Below are 18,951 nucleotides of genomic sequence, written 5' to 3'. Positions count from 1 at the left end.
AGAGGAAAATATACTCAAATCCTTATAATTTTTTGTAAATTTCAATAGAAATACTGCTTCTAGAAAGACATTATAAAAGAGTAAGAACAATATAGTGTGTGTGTTATATGTGTTGGCCCAAGTTCAGAAAGGACTGTCATTTGTTCTTCCTTTTTGTTGAGGGTTAAAGTAGTCTTTCTTTTAAAAAATGCTGGTTAAAATAAGAAAGTTTTTTCACGTATTTCTTGGCAAGAAAAAAAATGTAATCCTATGTCAGTTTTCAGTTTTATTTTGCCTTTTACCAATTTGTGAAATATGGAAATCTTGAGGTCTACCAAATATGCCATTATTCCCAGCCAAGGTATATGAATGATGTTCACTCACATAAATCATATAATACGAAGAATTCATGAATTAGTACTACCTGAAATCAAATAGAATGCTAATATTATGATTTCCAAAAAGAATGCTAAATTAATAAGTGTAATTTAATTGAGAGATGTTTAAGTGTGAACCATAAATCCTGTTCATTAGAAAATGAAAAAGTGGAAAATATTAGAAATAAAATTCTAAAAATAAAGCTTTTCAATCATAAAAGTAATACTTTTTGAAAAGGTAAATGGAAATAGCTAATAAGTTATTTTGTTAAAGTTAATTATATTTATAGTACTAGTTTTGCAGTTGTTTCTTATGTTATAGTGAAAAGTTAAGGCTACTCTTTTGTCTTAAATGAAAGACACCACTTGGGCAGAAACGGTTTACCATACTGTATGATATAGTTGAGATACCATTGAGTATCGAACCTCTCTATAATTTGACTTAAGCATCTAGAAAAACAATTTAAACACATTTCCATTTAGAGTTAATCATCTCTAATTTAGAGCTCTTAATAAATTACAATTTGTTTTATGTTGTATTTACTGTTGATTTGCGCCTTAGTGGAAAATACATTCTTGGTCCTGTTTTATGTTTTGGCTACATATATAGCACAGTACTTGTAAAATTTGCCAAGTGGCCTGTTGCATTAAAACATGTAAGGAATCACCTGCATCCTTGAACTCTGATTGGAAATACGGCTAAGGCAGAATCCTAAATATTAAAGGCAGAATCCTAAATATTAAGTGTAAATTCCCTATTTGTCACTTGTTTAAATTTGTTATAATTAACAACAAAAGTATTTCTTTATTTTTATTTTCAGTGGACAGGAGTTATGAAGAATTGCAATGGCTACTTAATATGATTCAGAATGACCCTGTACCCTATGTAAGGTTAGTTTTTTTATGCTGTAATATTTTGGTTTTGTAAGTCCTAAAGTAAATAATTTCAGAGCATTATACTTGTTCCATGTATATGGAACATGTATATAATTTTTGAAAATACAGGAATGTGTTATCCATTTACTCATGTCCTTTTTTATTTTATTTGCCTTTGGAAAGACATTTTTAAAAATACATTGTTACTAAGGGTAATTCCCTGAATTTTACATGTGATTTCTATTGTAACTTAAAGAAAAGCTTGTGTATCCGTTTTTAGTGCACATGGAGGAACAAAGCCCTTATCCTAAAACCTCTGTATCGATTGATTTAATCTATTTTAAAAGTAAACAAGAGCAGTGTTTTGATGTATCCCATTTGTTCCTTTCTATCTTATATAGAATCTTAATTTTTAATAAATGGACTTAGGATTTAAAAATGTAATATGACATTGTTAAAAATTTAGAAAATAAGGGATAATAAAAGAAAATCCTGGTCCTGACATGTTAACTATTTTCATTTTTGTATTTTCTTCTTCATTTCTGCTGCTTTCTTTTGCAAAGTAGGATATTTATAGTGTATTCGAGCAGGATTAAAATTTTTACCATTTCTGCCGTCCTTTCTTTACACCTAGTAGACTCAAATTTGTGTTCATATGTTGTAATAATTCAGTCTCATAAAATGAAATTTGAAAGCTGGAAGATAATTTAGATTTTAGCTTTTCCAACTAGAAATAAGAACACAGACCTAGAGACATTGTCTTCTTCAACTTTACACATCAGTTGGCAGATGTTTTTCATCTAAAAAAGCATACAAATAAACTCTGCCTTTTAACTTCACTGAAATGCATCTGAGCATGAAGAATCCATGTAAGGGATTTCAGCTAACTGAAATCTATAATTCAAGTGTTTTAAATGATGCTTATTAAATAAATATTCTTTGTACAAAGTTCTTCTCTTTGTATTTCATAGTTCTTGATTTGTGATCTGAATTGTATTTTAGATAATTTGTCCTTGTATTGATGTGTACCAGGGGTAAGGTTGACATGGACAAAAATCTCATAATCACCCATTCTGAAGTAAATATTCATATAAAAGAGAATAGGCAGGAAACCAGCCTCATCTCTTTATCTGACAGAGCTCATGCATTTGAAAGTTTATAATAAGATGCTGCTGATGACAAGTAGGGACAGAAAGTATAAATACAGTATAAATAAAGCTTATCATGTATTCATTTATGTTTTCAATTCACATCAAGAACTAACATCAAGGCACATATTTCTCTTTTTTTTTAATTAATTTACTTTTATTTTTATTTTTGGTTGCATTGGGTCTTTGTTGCTATGCATGGGCTTTCTGTAGTTGAGGCGAGCAAGGGCTACTCTTCCTTGTGGTGCACAGGCTTCTTGCTGTGGAACACAGGCTCTAGGCACGCGGGCTTCTGTAGTTGTGGTGCGTGGGCTCAGTAGTTGTGACTCACGGGCTCTAGAGCGCAGGCTCAATAGTTGTGGCACACAGGGTTAGTTGCTCCGTGGCATGTGGGATCTTTCCGGACCAGGGCTCGAACCCGCGTCCCCTGCATTGGCAGACAGATTCTTAACTACTGCGCCACCAGGGAAGCCCCAAGGCATATATTCTGAGATCTTAAAATTGTGATTTGAGGATCATTTTCAGCAGATTATAATATTATATAATACTTGTAGTTATGTTTCTAAATTATATACTGTACAGTCTAAATGATTGCTTTTGAAATGTGGAGCTGTTAATGTCATTCAAATTTTAAGAGCACTGTTATTTACATTCTAAACTGAAAATCTGTATAAAGATATATTTCATGATTATATTTGATGTGTTTACTTCATAAGTGATGTGATTCATTTATATCACGAATAAGGAACCTCTTAGGCTTTACTTAATATCATCTAGCCCATAGTTATAGTTAAAGTTCAACACGTCTTAAAAAAAGTCTTTAATGGCAGTGAATGATCACAGGATAGGAGTGTTACCACATCAACAGTTATTGTATGTGTGTATTATTTAGTGTCTTGGGATATCTGTCTCTATTTTTGTGGGGGTTTTTTTTTTCTCTATTTTTTATGCTTTGAATAGGAGCTCTGTCCTTTTCTCTTTGTCCCCATCATTACCTTTTCTTTTCCTTCCTCCCTTCCTATCTATTTATATTGAGGTGTAATTGACATATTAGTTTCAGGTGTGTAGCATATTGATTCCATATTTCTATGTTTTAGAAAATGATCACCACTATAAGTTTGGTTAACATCCATTACCATACATAGTTACAGATTATTTTCTTTTGATAAGAACTTCTAAGATCTGTTCTCTTAGCAACTTTCAAATATGCAACACAGTATTACTAACCATAGTCACCATGCTATATATTACCTCCCCATGACTTATTTATCTTATAACTTGGAAGTTTGTACCCTTTGACCCCATTCACCCATTTCACCACCCCCCAGCTCCTGCTTCTGGCAACCACCAGTCTGTTCTGTTACTTTTTCTTAAACTCGTTGAGTAGCCATCATATAGAACTGCTATATTCTGCTGTGTTAATTGGATAGAATTCTTAATCTTAAATGTAGGTAAACGTTTCTGTTTCTGTCTGTCTTAAAATCAGTGACATTCGTCTTTCCTGCCCCCAAAAAAGCGTTTTATTTTTATGGCTTTTGGTTGATTTTTAAACTCCTAATAGTTAGATGGCCATTAATAAGAATTAAAATTTTTTTAGATGTTGATTTTAAAAATTTCTGTATTATTATGTATATCACAATTGCTGATTTTTTTAGAGTTAGATAAAGCTCTGAAGAATTTGGGGGCTGAAACCTTAAAATTTAGAGGAAAGAAATTAGTTACTTGTAATTACTCCTTTATGCTTTAAAGCTAAATTTGAACACCATTTCTACAAGGATACTTTCTTGACTACCTGCACTAGGTCAGGTCCCTCAAGTCATAATTGCCCATAAAATCCTACAGTTGTTCCTTTACTCAAGTACATACATACTTCCTATGTATGTGTATTATGATAGTTTGATTTTTTTTGTTACTGCTGTCTCCCCCATGAGAGTATAGTTTTAAAAAGACAGGGACCTTGTCTCCTTTTGCCACTGTATGTCTGGTACATAGCATGATGCTTTGCATATAGGTAATTAAATACATGTTAAACAAGTGGTTGGATATAATTTTTTCCCCTCTAATCATATATATGTTTAACTTAATTCATATGTTAAAAAAAAGTGGTTTTTATCTCTGTAGTGACAACTGTATGTAGAAAAAAACCTTAAGCTGTTTAATTATTTTTAAATGTTTGGGAAAGTTCTTGGTCTTTTATTTGGGTTTGATGTTTTAAATGTAATAATAGGGTTGTTGGCTTTCCTTGTATAGTCTTCTCTCAATAGAAGATTTTCAGGGCTTCCCTGGTAGCCAGTGGTTAAGAATCCGCCTGCCAATGCGGGAGACACGGGTTCGAGCCCTCCTCCGGGAAGATCCCACATGCCGCGGAGCAACTAAGCCCGTGCGCCACAACTACTGACCCTGAGCTCTAGAGCCCGTGCTCCACAACAAGAGGAGCCACCGCAATGAGAATCCCTTGCACTGCAACGAAGAGTAGACCCTGCTCACCACAAATAGAGAAAGCCTGAGCGCAGCAACAAAGACCCAATGCAGCCAAAAATAAATAAATAAATGAAAGATTTTCAGATTGTAAATCAGTTCTTTATTAGGATATCTTAAGAATTTAAGTAAGTGTGCTTTCGTTGGTGTATTGTTTTTAAAACAAATGAAATTTACATTTTTGAAAATTACAGTTTCCTTTCAATGGGAATAACTTAAAATGCTCATTCAGATTTGGAAAAATATAAACTCACATTAAGAAGACAACTTAAAAATAGCGTATAATTATTTCAACCAGAGCAATAATTCTTAACATTTTGGATTATTCCTTTCTGGTCATTTCTAGGCATGTATATTACTTTTTACATTAATAAGAAGAACTTATTAAATATACTTTAGATTTGGGTAGGATTATTTTAAAGATGACATGGAATTATCTTCTCATGTTGGAATCAAGCATGCATATATGATCACAATATATCATTTCCTCAAGGGACACACTTACACTCAATGCCTTTTCTCCAGAGAGATTTTGAACATTTTTCTGGTTTTGATTTGACTGCATTTCTTATAGATAATGATTGGCAATGGGATTGGACTAGTCCACCAAGAAATTTGTCAGTTGTTTAGGGAAATAATGTGATGTTTTTGCTACCATGAACGTGGCATAAACCCATGATTTTCTCAGGATTTGCTTCAGGTCTGTTTCGTATATCTGAAGTGTATGCTTATTGTGAATTTTGTTTAATCTCTAAAAAATTAAGCATAAGATTCTCATTTTCTGCCCTTAAACTTTATCTCCTCTGAGTATTGCATTGAATGTATAGTCAGTTATAAATACTTCCTTGTGAAAGCCTTTCTTCTATCATCTAAACTTTAAAGAAAAATAACTTGAAAAAATGCTTAGTTTACTAAAAGTAGTACACATAATAATCATTATTGCTCTTTTAATTATAATTTCAGAGCTATCCCCAGAGTACCATTTACAATTCATTGGCATGGCTGTAAAGAGTTTGTAATGATCTGAGTAAATATCATAAAGTTTTATTTGTTGGGCCCTACCACTTTGGTGTTTGGGGTAGTTGGGGAAGCAGCCGGATAGAAACTTAACTTTTCTTCTTCATGCAAATTAAAAATATTAACATCTTCTAAAGAAAAATCCATCCACGTTTCAAACGGTGTTATTTACCTGTAATACCGATCTATTCTTACAAACAGAAATTGCTCATAAAGATATGAAAATATCTTTACTCATAAAGATATGAAAATATGGATATGAAATATCCATAAGGTATGTATCCCCTTTCGTATTACCTATGTATCAATTGCATCTATAACCACATTTCACGTTTGGTTCTCGTAGCCTTTCAATAGTCTTCAGTCTTAAAATTTCAAATCACAAAAGTATGTTAACAGTGAAAGTCACATCTTTCAGTTTTACAGACAAGATATTGAAGCCAAAAAGGGTTAAGTGACTTAAACTACAGCCTTGCAGTTCTACTTTCCTCCCATCTTTTTTTCAAGTACAATTCCAATTTGATCTCTTGCCACTAAACGTAAAAATTTCCCAGGTTCACCTTCTTTAAGGTCTTGCTAACCTCAACAAATATAGTGACCTAAGTTTCTTTCTTCCTTAGTTATACCCAAGCCTTCCATTATTCTGAGATCTTGAATTTCTCAGACCTAGTCCTAGACCTGGCTTTTATCCTGAATGCTAGACTACTGCCGTGGCTTCTTTGCTTCTCCTTTTCTTTCTCTATTCTTTTTTTATGGTGTCTCCTGCTCGTAGCCTTGGGCATTTGTTTTTCAAATTTTGTATTGGTCACATGTCCTATTTTTCAGAAGACTCTATAATGTGTTTGGGTAGCCTTTCATGTAAGATAAAAACTTCCAATAGTGGAGTTTAACTCCTACCCTCTGTGAGGATACTTTTCTTAATTGACTCTCTTAAGCTTCAGCTTATTTTGAGGAAACCTTTTTGCAATCTCCATATTTAAAATAGTGCTGCACATTTTTATGCTTTGCAAAGTTACTATAATAATAAAGTTTATATTTATTGTCTCAAATGTAGACTTCTTGGCCTACATGTGATTTTTTTTTTGCCTCATTTTAAGATTTTTATATTTACTAACCAGTCCTTTTTGTAAACTTTTCTAAGAAGAGTAAAATGTTCATTTTAGAAGTGGGATAGGAAATGTTGGTTAGGAATATATAGAGTCAGGTTTTAGAAGACCTCATTGTACCCTAAGGCACTTTTAGAGAGAACAAATCCACCAGAATTTTTTAGTAAAAAAACAATAGTAAATGTTTAGAATGCAACATAATGTCTTTTGAAATGGAACTAAAACACAAAGCTAGATCTCAGAAGAGAGAGGATAAAATAGGAAGGAGGAACTGCAGATAATTTTCAAAAGTTTTTATTTAATGGTTAGCAAAAATTTAATTTTTCTTTATCTTTCAGACATAAGATTCTAAACATGTTAACTAAGAACCCACCATTTACCAAGAACATGGAGTCTCCCTTATGCAATGAAGCTTTGGTAGATCAACTTTGGAAACTTATGAATTCTGGTAAGACAGCAATGGCTTAAAAATTTTTTTTTATTATTGGGGTATTTTCATTTTATAACAGGTTATCCATACTAAAGAACTGTGGTTAATTTTTGTCCTTTTTTTTTTTTTTAAGGAGAATACTTACCTTCACAGTAGTGGCTGTGATTATATTTGCTAAGGACATAGATACTCACTTTGCCCCACAGGGTGGTTGAGGAAACAAAAATATTAATTTATGGGAAAGTGTCCCAAATGTTTAAAGAGCTGTAGACATGAATTTGCAAATATTATTGTTATTTCAGAAGGTTACAGAGGGTTGAAAAAATGGCTTCTCACCTCTTTTCCCTAGCCTCCTAGAGGCCTTTTCCAGAGGTAACTCATTTCTTGTGTATCCTTTTCAGAGCAGTGCATATTGTTACTGTTCTGTACCTTGGAGATCATGGTATCTCATCACAGTTTTAATTTCCATTATTTAAGTGAAGTCAAGAGGCGGTTAGTGCTCCCAAGCATGAGCTCTGGAACTAGTTTGCTGAGGGTTAAGTCTCAGCTGGATGACTTACTCTCAATGTGACTTGTCTAAGCCTATCGTTTTTCATTTTTAAAATGCAGGTGATGATGGTACCTACTTCTGCAAACTGAAAATTAAATGAGTTCATATTTGTAAAACACAGTAACTACTTCATATTATGTGCTCAAAAATGTTGTTATACTAACATAGTAATGATATCATTATACTTCTCATATATGTCAGCTATTTATAGTTCCTTTCATGTAAGTCATTCATATTCTTTGCCATTTTTATTTAATTGAATTATTGGTCTTTTCCTATTGACTTCTAACTGTAGTATATATGTAAAGAAAATTTGCCTTATGTCTCTGATATGTTGGAATTGTAATACTGGTTTTGATTTAAAATTCAGTGGTTTTGATTTAAAATTCAATCAAAAGCTAGGCTGAAAAGTGTTTTGCTTAAAGACAAGTTGTTACAGATAGATGGTGAGGGAGCAGTGGGTACTTGTTCTAATAAATATGTCACTTTACCTTCTTTCTAGAATATTGGAAAATAACTTGCCCTGCCTATCTTATTAGTGACTGCTTCACTGAATCACAACTAAATACCAAGTTCTGATTCTTTTTCAAAAATTATTTAATTTACTATCACTGAGATGTTGTGGTTGTATAACTTCTGTCCCTCAGTTTCATAATCATAGTCCAATAACCCCAAGGAAAGGCACCATAGTAGATATTTCATTGAAATTTAATAAAATTGAAAATAGAATGGCCCTTGTCCTCAAAATATTCAGAAAACAACACATAATCCAGTTTATGTCGATTTTGCCAAATTATTATTCTCATATTTTCCCTAATACCTAGAAGAATAAGTGCTACTGTTTACATAATGTTTTATATTTTGCTACTTGTGGTTACCTTAAAGAATGTTGTGATTACTGTCATTTAGATCCAGGGGATGAGCACACAAGTTCACAAACTTGTAAAGGATCATTCAGCAGTTAATATGTGGCACAAACTCTGTACTGTGTTGAATATATTCTTAATAAGAATGCATGATTCCATGGTTGTGATGGATTACAACTTTGAGGAAGGCATAATGAAGTACAAAGAATTCTCATATCGCCTTCTAGGGAAGATTTCATGGACAAAATAAATGTGTGTTTAAGATTAATGAGACAATCTCTGTAAAACATTTGAAGCCCATTGGAAGATTGTGGTTATACAAACTCAAGGTCTGATTGATGTTTACTATTTATTTTTGATAGTGTTCAGTATAAAGTACAGTTACTGCTTCAGTTTGGAATTCTCTGTGCCAATAATCTAAACAGAACAGATCAGTGAGGCCAAGGTCATAAACAGTTTTTTGCTTGGTTCCTCAGATAAATAACTGGGAGCAATATGAATAGTGGGAGTGGCACAAATAATTGGGAGGGTTTTTTGGTTTTGTTTTTCTTTTTAATGTTTTTGGAGAACATTGGGCATTAGGGAAGATTGTTTAGAAGGTTGCCCATTTCCCTTCCAAGCCTGGGCCTCTGGGGTACATAAATGAATCTGATCTAAGAAATTCCTTTAAAGTTTTTTTTTCCAATAATAAGTAGTATCATGTTGCAGAGTTTGTCTGCACAAAATAACAAAAAAGGAAAATACTATATAATTTCATTATATCTCCCCTGTTCAGATTTGAGTGTATTTGGTCTTTAGGGAAAAAAATTGCTTTTTGTGTATATGTGTATGGACATAGTTGTAGTGAAGTTTTTAAATTGCATTTTATCATGAGAATTTTTCACATTGCTATATTATCTTCTTAACAGTTACTGTTTTAAGAAATGTTAATGAGAACTCACTTGTAACAAAAGGAGCTAGAGCATCATCTAAGTCCCTAAATCCTTTGGAACTCTACCTGCCCCTTACTCTTTATTGGGGTTCCTGGGTTATCACATCACTTGAGATAAGCATTATCTTGATTTACATAGAGAACAAATAAATTGTGGGTGATAAGGATTTAATTATATTCATTCATTTATTTTTGTCCTGTTCCAAGGTGGATTTGAGAGGTGTTGACTTTGCTTAGTTATAAAATTTTTGAACTCATTTAAAATATATGGAGACGTATCATGGCAGTTAAGGAGGGATCATCTTATGAGATGGTCATCAGGTACTCTTGAGGAATCAAAGTTTCTTTGCTTAGCTGGTTTCAGAAACTTTTCAATAAGAGATTAATTGCGGTAGGATACATAGAAACAGGATTTAGAAAATTGAAATTAGTTTGAAAGTAAGATGAACTAAGAAATCACATTTGTGCTTTTTAAAAAATTGATATATCATTCAATGACTATTAGTAATACTCTTTTTAGAAATGTACCGGGGGGATTTTAATGGCTCTGTGCCAGAAGGAGGGTTCTCATACTTCTACTCTCAAGAAGCCAGGACTGCCTGGTATCTGCACTCTGCCTGCTGTGTGGTAGCTCCACTTATCCTTGAGTTTTGGGCGCTACTCAGGTATCTTCCTAACAGTTTTTGCTGTGAAAATACACACACACACACACACACACACACACACACACACACACACAACTATAGATGTATGTACACATGCATACTCATATTAGATATCTTAACTCATTCACTGGTTTAATTTTCCCATATAACATTTTCTCCCCACCATTTTGTTTCTAAAATTTTCAAAGCTTAGAAAAAATTTAAAAATGGTATAAAGAATAACCATATATTGAATATTTTCAGCTCTGTTAACTAGCTGTTAACATTTTACCATATTTACTTTCTCTCTTTTCACTCTCTGTGTATATGTTACAAACCCTCTTTTTCTGAATCATTTGAAAATAAGTTGCCTCATGATACTTTCCCCAAAATACTAAGTATATATTCCTAAGAATAAGGACATTCTCCTGCATATACACAATACCATTATCATATATATCCCATATTCAGGTTTCCTCAGTTGTCCCCAAAAATGTCCTTATAGTTCCCATACAGCTTTTAAAGTAATAATCCTCCACAGAAAGTAACACATTTTTAAAGAGAAACATCTTTCACATTATATAGTCTTCATCCCTCATTGCTTAAAAATCTTAAATACTTTTATTTTTAGTTAAAAATATTACATTGTCCAGGGGCAATTCTTTTTAAGGGTTTCATGGATTAATTTATTCATCAGTTATTTCTTGAGTACCTCCTGTTTGCCATTGTGCTATGTTTTTTGTTTTTTGTTTTTTTTGTGCGGTACGCGGGCCTCTCACTGCTGTGGCCTCTCCCGTTGCGGAGCACAGGTTCTGGACGCGCAGGCTCAGCGGCCATGGCTCATGGGCCCAGCCGCTCCACGGCATGTGGGATCTTCCCGGACGGGGGCACGAACCCGCATCCCCCGCATCGGCAGGCGGACTCCCAACCACTGCGCCACCAGGGAAGCCCCTGTGCTATGTTTTTGCATACAAAGATGCCTTTTCCATTAACTTAGTATAATGGAAAGAGAGACATAGGAACAGATAGACCATAATACAAACAGGTAGTTGCTAAAATAAAGAGAAGAGCAAAATACCCTGGTAACCTGAAGAACAGAACCGTGAGCCCTGCCTGGAATGCTGGACTATTCATGGAGTGGTGATATTTGAGCCAGCTCTTGAGGAATGGAAAAGAGTTTATCAGGAGAAAGACATTTTAGGTAAGAGAATTAAGTATATGTAAAACCTTTGAGTTCCGAAAGGGTATTTGGAAAATAGTGTTATCTGGAAAGATAGATTAGGATCCAAAAGCAAAGGGCGTCAGGAATTTGTGTTTTATCCTTTAGGCAGCGAGGAGCAGGTGGAATTATGACCTGTCTGACTTCTGTTAGCCGTATGTATTTTTTTGCACACTGAAAGAAATCGTTTTCCTTTCCCAAAGAAAAATGTTTCAAAATTCAAAATATATGAGATACTACTTTTTGTAGCTTTTAGGTAAAGTACTGGATTATAGCTCAACATGACAGTAATTTAAAAAATTCATTTAAAAAATAAAAACCTAAGAATCAGAAATTTTTATTGGTGCTTTTTTTTAAGTCAGTATAGTGTTTATTTCCCAGTTATAACAACTGCAACAGGTGTAAAGTCATTCTTTATAAAATTCACAAATCAAATTACTGAACATAAAGTACAAAATTCAAAATTTTAATCACAGTAATAAAAAATGTTAACTAATTATAATATAGTAATTTGTTTAAAATAATTACACATCATTTTTCCATGGCAAATAAATTTATTACAGCAATTCCAGTATTTATTTGTAACTGTGTCTCATTCTATAGAAATGGCCGCCGGACTAGACTAAATTTTTTGTAATACTGTAGACCTTAAATCATGTTTAATAAATTTTCAGTTTGAGAATAAATTCTCCACTGGCGCTGATATTGACAGAGTTACATATAAACTGACAGCCAGATAAGTGTTTGGAACTGTGTGCAGTAAATTAATGCTGCATGATGATGTCCCATCAATATGTTATTCATTAGCATGGTCATCAGTAAATTTCAGTTGTAAATTTTTATGTCCTTGTACTAATTCATTTCTACAGATTTCAAAGTATATATGTCATCTAGAGTAGAGGTCAGCTAACAGTGGCTCTAGGGCCAGATCTGACCCACCGTCTGTTTTTGTACAGCCCATAAGTTAAGAATGGCTTTTGCATTTTTAAATGATTGGAAAAAATGTTAATAGTATCTCATGACACCTGAAAGTTTTATGAAATTAAAATGTCAGCATCCACCAATAAAATTTTATTGGAACACAGTCCTGCTCATTTGCTTACGTATTGTCTATGGCAACTTTTACACTACAGCATCAGAGCTGAGTAATTGAACAGAGACCAAAAGGCCCACAATGTCTAAAATACTATATTTTAAAATGTAACTACTTTCTCTGGTCTTGCCTGCTTAACAGTGCTTTTTTTCCCCCTTAAGATAATAAGCATTCATTGAAGAGATACTATATCATCATGAAGGAAATTTTAGCCCTTACTCACAAGCTGCTCTTCATTGTTCGGCACTTCACTGTAAGAATGACATAAAAACATTTATGTAATTATTCAGAACATTGAAGGCTGTTTATTTACATCATAACTTTTAATGTTTGAAAGTTTAGGCTGCGCTCTAGAGGGTAGAATGAAGGACTACTTAAAATTCAGTTCGGTAGGATTTGCCAGGTTTCGGAATAAGAAAATAAACAATTTTGATATTAACATCAGATTTCAAAGTTCCGCCCCTCTGTTTCTCTCTCCCCCAAACCCTTCCTCTTAGAAATAGGAATGGTGGAAGAAAATTAAAACATTTTTATTAGACATAATTCATTTTTTTGTCAGAAATTATATATGTAAATGTACACATGAATATATATGAAATTTGCTGTGTTTTTTTACTTTAGTGTAAGATAGACAGAAAGATCAGGACAGAACTACCATATGGCAGTCATACTTGTGTGGCCTAGCTGTACAAATTTTTAAGCTTCTGTCATCAGTAAGGAGTGCTGGGTTTATTGAAAAATGTCCTGGGGAATTCCCTGGCAGTCCAATGCTTAGGACTCTGCACTTCCACTGCAGGGGGCACAGGTTTGATCCCTGGTTGGGGAACTAGGATCCCACAAGCCACAGGGTGCAGCCAAAAAAAGAAAAATGTCCTGAAGATGGTGGCGTTTAAAGTGAGCTTTCTTCTTAGCAGCTTTTTGGCTTGATCAGCTTTAACATCAATTACTTCAGAAAATGAAGTGATGATCTTTTTTAAGATCAGATTTGTTATTTGGAGGATTTGTCTTTAGATACTTTCTGATTTGAATAGAGAACATCAACACTGAGCATTGTTCTTCTGATTCAGGTAAGCAGGGCTTGTCCCAAAGTATAACTGCTAATGAGACCAGAATGGACAACATTTTTACCTGAGAGGAAAAAATAATGACTTGTTTTTCCATATATATGGGCATTCCTTGCCATATAAGTGATTGTGTTGGGAGGGGTAGCTAGAAGATTAAAGAAGGGTCTTCAGAATGCTATCACTGAGGGTAGAAATCAGGAGCTCTTTCAGGGCTTATTTCCCATAGAATTGGTTGATTTGAAATGATGGAGTTTTAGACCTGAGAGGACTTTAAAGATTAAGTTAATTGTTCTCATTTTATGGCCTGGGCAGCTGAATTGCCCAAAATCACAGAGCTGACTAGTAAGTAAGCAGAAGTGTTTTTTCTGACTATATTCCACTATAAAGTGACAACCATTTTAAGATTTTATGCCATGATTTTGAAACATGATGTTCTCATTTTTCTTCTGTCTTATAATTTTAACAGAAGCGCTGCTTATTTTTTTAGCTCCCTCTTATCAGCCTTAAATTGTAATATTTATAAGTCAGTTTTTTGTGGGAAAAAAAACATTTAATAAAGGACTTCCCCCAGGAACAGAAGAATAATCCTCATTCCTCCCTACAAATTGAAGGTCTACCAAAACCTTTACAAATCCAAAACCAAAAAGCCCACATAGAAATAAAAAGTAACAAAAACCATATCCTAGAGGTTCAGTGCTTTTAGCAGCTTTCATTCACTGTGCTGCGTAACCATCCTTAGCTGACTTTCAAAAAACAAAACAACACCCTAGCTCATCAAAATATACATTATCTACTTGCTTTTTAAAATTAATTTTTTAAGAAACTTTTAGTAATTCATACTCAGTTGCCTGACTTGTTTCAATGTCATCTACATTATATAAAGATTCCAGGATCATTATTTGCAGTGGACATAATTGGACAATACTGCTCTTCAAGGTTAAGTTTTATTCCAGTGTAAATGCACCCTAAGCCATTCTAGCTTCTTTACTGATAAAGTGCCTGAGATTCACCACTTTTCTTGCTATACCCATGAATAAATAGATAGATACAGGGCTAGCTGCTCTGGCCGGATTCCCTCCCTTTCCTGAGAGGGTTGAGCCCCTCCAGCCTTTGTAATAAAAGGCCCAGGAATCTGATACCTATCCTTTGTGGAACATTTACATATGTAAAATTCTTTGAGAAGAATAATGAGTGCCTACAAAAAACTAGGCAATGTCAGTCCATTAAAGTGTCCAAATATGGATATTCCAGAGAAGGAAATGGATTTCCAGTATAAAATCCTTACCTTCACTCTGTACTGTTCTTCCGATTTCTGGTTTCTCTGTAGTTTTTATGATATAAAAACTCATACTTCTCGAGCTCCTGCCTCTTTCTCTTGCTTCCAGCAGTGTTATGTATCTGTTACCTTATCACACAGTAGCAAAACTGAAGATGTCTCAAATGGGATTGATAGCTGTTTAATGGCATGCATATTGCCAAGCAAGTGTGTAGTATATAGTAAGAACTCTGTAAATTAAAATTATAAATCCATGTGGATGTTCTTTGCACATAGTTAATATAATAGTTACCTATCTGTCAGAGTAAATCTTATCAAAATCGTACTTGCTTACAATGTATTTACTTATTCTCATATTTGTTGTTGAAAACCACAAAGCTTAATATTTATGCTGTCTAAAGTTTGCTGTAGCAACTTCTTTCCTTTTTGTTTCTCCTTTTTAAAACATTACGGTACCCGTTTGAAACCACATTTCTTGGCCAAAATTAAGTATTTATATGGTTTATTTTTCTCATCCAGAAGAATATTTCTTATTCTCACATGTTTTAAATTCTCTAAGTCATTTTAGATTCTGCCTAGAAACCATAGAAATTATCTAAACCTAGATGATAATTTCACCTTGACAGTTCTGTTTGGTGGCAGTATCTACCTGGAGTGTTCCACTGGGGAAAAGAAGGCAAGTGAGGAAGAGTTCTGAGGTCACTGTGCTCTGGTCTTTTGTTGCTATAGGGTAAGGTATAATCTGAGACCAAAACCCTTATTTTGGAGATGAAGACACTGAGACTCATCAGAGAACTTGGAAAGTGTCTCTACTTTAAACTGAATTTCTGCAGATGCAGTTTTCTTCTGGTTAATACATGTTTTATGACCTGTTGCCATCTCCGGTGTTTGCTTATTTTTGTTTTTTTGGTCTTTTAAAATAAATACCTACTAGAACAACACAAATATGAAGGTGTTTAGCAAAATAGTTTCCTTCTCTAAAATAAGTCAAAGTTTAGAATTGTGTTATTTCAAATAGTTGTAGGGTTTCTTACTGTATTTAAAACCTGAAAGTAATAAATTTGAGGGTTAGGAGAATTTGTTTCCAGTGGTAGGGTTCATGAAGGCTTTTGGTGTGCCGTCTTCCTAACAAGCTATTCAAGAAGAAAATCAGACAAGATAAACAGAGAATGAATGAATGTGGAGCAGTTACCAACGAGGAGGAACTAAAAGGAGGATTTAGGGCTTCCCTGGCGGCCCTAAATGGTTGAGAGTCTGCCTGCCGATGCAGGGGACTCGGGTTCGTGCCCCGGTCCTGGAAGATCCCACATGCCGTGGAGCGGTTGGGCCCGTGAGCCATGGCTGCTGAGCCTGCGCGTCCGGAGCCTGTGCTCCGCAACGGGAGAGGCCACAGCAGTGAGAGGCCCGCATATAGCAAAAAATAAATAAATAAATAAAAGGAGGATTTAGAGCCAGAAAAAACACTGTTTTGGGAACATTAGATTTATGCTAGGTGTCTAATTTTTATTTTGTAGGAAGAATGAAAGAATAAAATATTTCCAGTTGTAAGATTCATGATTGCATTTGAACATTTATTGTTTCTGTAGCAGTTGTAGGTTCCCATGTTATAAGAAGCGTCTTTAGAGTGGAGGGTTTGCCATCGGGGCCTAGGTCAATAGGTGGCTCCTTTAGGTATCATAACCCTCTCATCCCTTCCCTCTGTACAGGTTCTGGAGCATTTGAAAAATGTATGGATAAACGTGTATGTTGACTTTTTATTATTACTGTTATTTACTTCCTAGGTACTTCACATGACTGGCGGTTACGGTGTGGTGCTGTGGACTTGTACTTCACACTGTTTGGCCTCAGTAGACCTTCCTGCTTACCCTTGCCAGAACTTGGCTTGGTCCTTAATCTGAAAGAGAAAAAAGCTGTCTTGAATCCAACCATAATTCCAGAGGCCATAGCAGGCAACCAAGAAGCTGCGATTAATCCAAATAGTCACACACAGCTAGTTGGATTTCAGAACCCTGTAAGAATCACATGTGTTATAGAAGGTGTAGTTTTATTATGTAGAGCTCTGAAGAAGAGAATTGTTTCTTTTGAACTGGTGAATTTTAAAGCCACTAACAGCTTCTTGTGCCATTTAGAAAACTGCTAGCTGGCATTAGTTTAGCACTCACAATTTGTAAAGTGCTACTGACAGCTATTGATACAGAGCTGCACATAACAAATGATGTGCTGCTAGTCCATTTACTTCTTTTTTTGTGATGACAATGATTTTTTTGTACTTGAGCATAGAATTTCTACTTTGAGTAGTAGAATACTGAAATGAATATTTAACCTATTACATATTAACCTATCTTGTCCATATATTGTAATGGCAAGCTGTTTGAACACAGGGCCTTGACTTTTTTTTTTGCTACTTTGCATAATAGCACAATTCTAAACATATGAAGGGTGCCTGGAAAATGCTTATTGAATCAAATAAATAACAATGAATGGTCAGGTAAAAGCGTAATCTGATTTTGGGAGGAGAGTATGCATTATATTTTTAAATTTACATATATGTGTATGTGTGCTTTTAGAAAAGCTTTTATTTCCAACTATGCATTATGAAATTAGCAGACTTTTTGTAGAAAGACCTTTAGGGTCATATCAATTATTTTACTGTAATTTAAAGAAAGTTTTCCAGAAATGATTTTCTTATTGATGACAAAATGTCCCCAGTACTTGAAGCTTCATTTTTCACCAATATTTAGACCAGATTACTTGCCTGGCAATTCCCTACTGGTGTTTTGACACTTTAAAACTCAAATTTCTCTTTATGCTAGTTAGTAATAGTCATTTAAAAGTACTTATCCACCTAGATTTTCTGAAATATAACCATACTTACTTGTTATAAATTTAAAATGTATCCTAGAGTTTGGGTTATGAAGAAATAAGACACATCTTTTAATAGAAAAAAAAAGAGTCTCATTAAAGAGCTCTTTTATATCTGAATATTTAGAAACCAGTGGAAATGAAGATGTTTATAATTCTTGCCCATGTATATTAAGTTATCCACTTTCATACTTGGAGTCTTTAGGATAAAAGAAGAAAATGACACCAAAAGATATATGCTTTGGGGAAAGCTTTAAAAGTTCACTTTACTGTCTCCCTTCTCCCCCCCAAAAAGACCAGCAGATAGGAAAAGGTGAGATTTATTTTAAGCCCATTGCTGATTACTTTTAGGCACTGGGCATGCTCTAATCTGCATGGTTGCTATAGGTATTAGTTTTCAGCTATAACATGAGCTACTTGTCTTCAGAAATCTAATTTTGATCTTGAATATTGCCACAGGAAGATGATCACCTTGCCAAGGAAGCATCATGTAATATATCAGCTCATCAGCAGGGAGTGAAGAGGAAGGCTGATACACCACTGGGGTCCCCACTAGAACCTGGTCAAATACTGGAGAAGAATGAGGATAGCAGTAAAGTCAAACTCAAAATCAGAGTAAGAAATACAGGTTAAACCTGTATTAACAGTGTAGGATATTCACCTTCTTGTAAATCTTTTTGAATTCTTGCAATGGTTTTTCCTTAGCAGGAACAGTTGGGACAGACTGAACCATAAAAGAACTCAAATGTCCATCTAAGACATTCCAGCCGATTGTTAAACTTCTATTGTCACATACTTCTTCTCTGTTTGGAGGAGGAACTGTGTGTGCACAATCTACCACAGCTCACTATTTCTTCCCACAACATAGGAACAGATTTTAGTTGCTATTATATTTCCTGTAATTTCCAATCAGCTTCTTTTGGAGGCTGAACCAAATAATCTTTTCTTTCTCTTAATACTTTTTGAGAAAAAGACTACTTTTCCTTTTAAGATTTTTTGGGGGTATATCCTGTGGCCTTTCTGCTACCTTTCTTA

The 18,951-nt window shown here is 34.2% G+C and overlaps 1 protein-coding gene across 1 annotated transcript in view; it reads left to right on the top strand.

Moving 5' to 3' along the window:
* Positions 1–18,951, top strand: part of TAF2 (TATA-box binding protein associated factor 2) — an 80,381-nt gene that overhangs the window by 47,503 nt on the left and 13,927 nt on the right. Inside the window, exons 21-23 of the mRNA XM_065895117.1 lie at positions 1,178–1,247; positions 7,320–7,429; positions 16,836–17,065. Of these exons, the coding sequence (XP_065751189.1) occupies positions 1,178–1,247; positions 7,320–7,429; positions 16,836–17,065 (410 nt within the window). The remainder of the gene's footprint in view (positions 1–1,177; positions 1,248–7,319; positions 7,430–16,835; positions 17,066–18,951) is intronic.

This window comes from Phocoena phocoena, chromosome 17 (genome assembly GCF_963924675.1).
Source record: "Phocoena phocoena chromosome 17, mPhoPho1.1, whole genome shotgun sequence".
NCBI classification, from domain to species: domain Eukaryota; kingdom Metazoa; phylum Chordata; class Mammalia; order Artiodactyla; family Phocoenidae; genus Phocoena; species Phocoena phocoena.
Note: the sequence above shows the minus strand (reverse complement) of the source record. Positions and strands in the feature narration are given on the sequence as shown.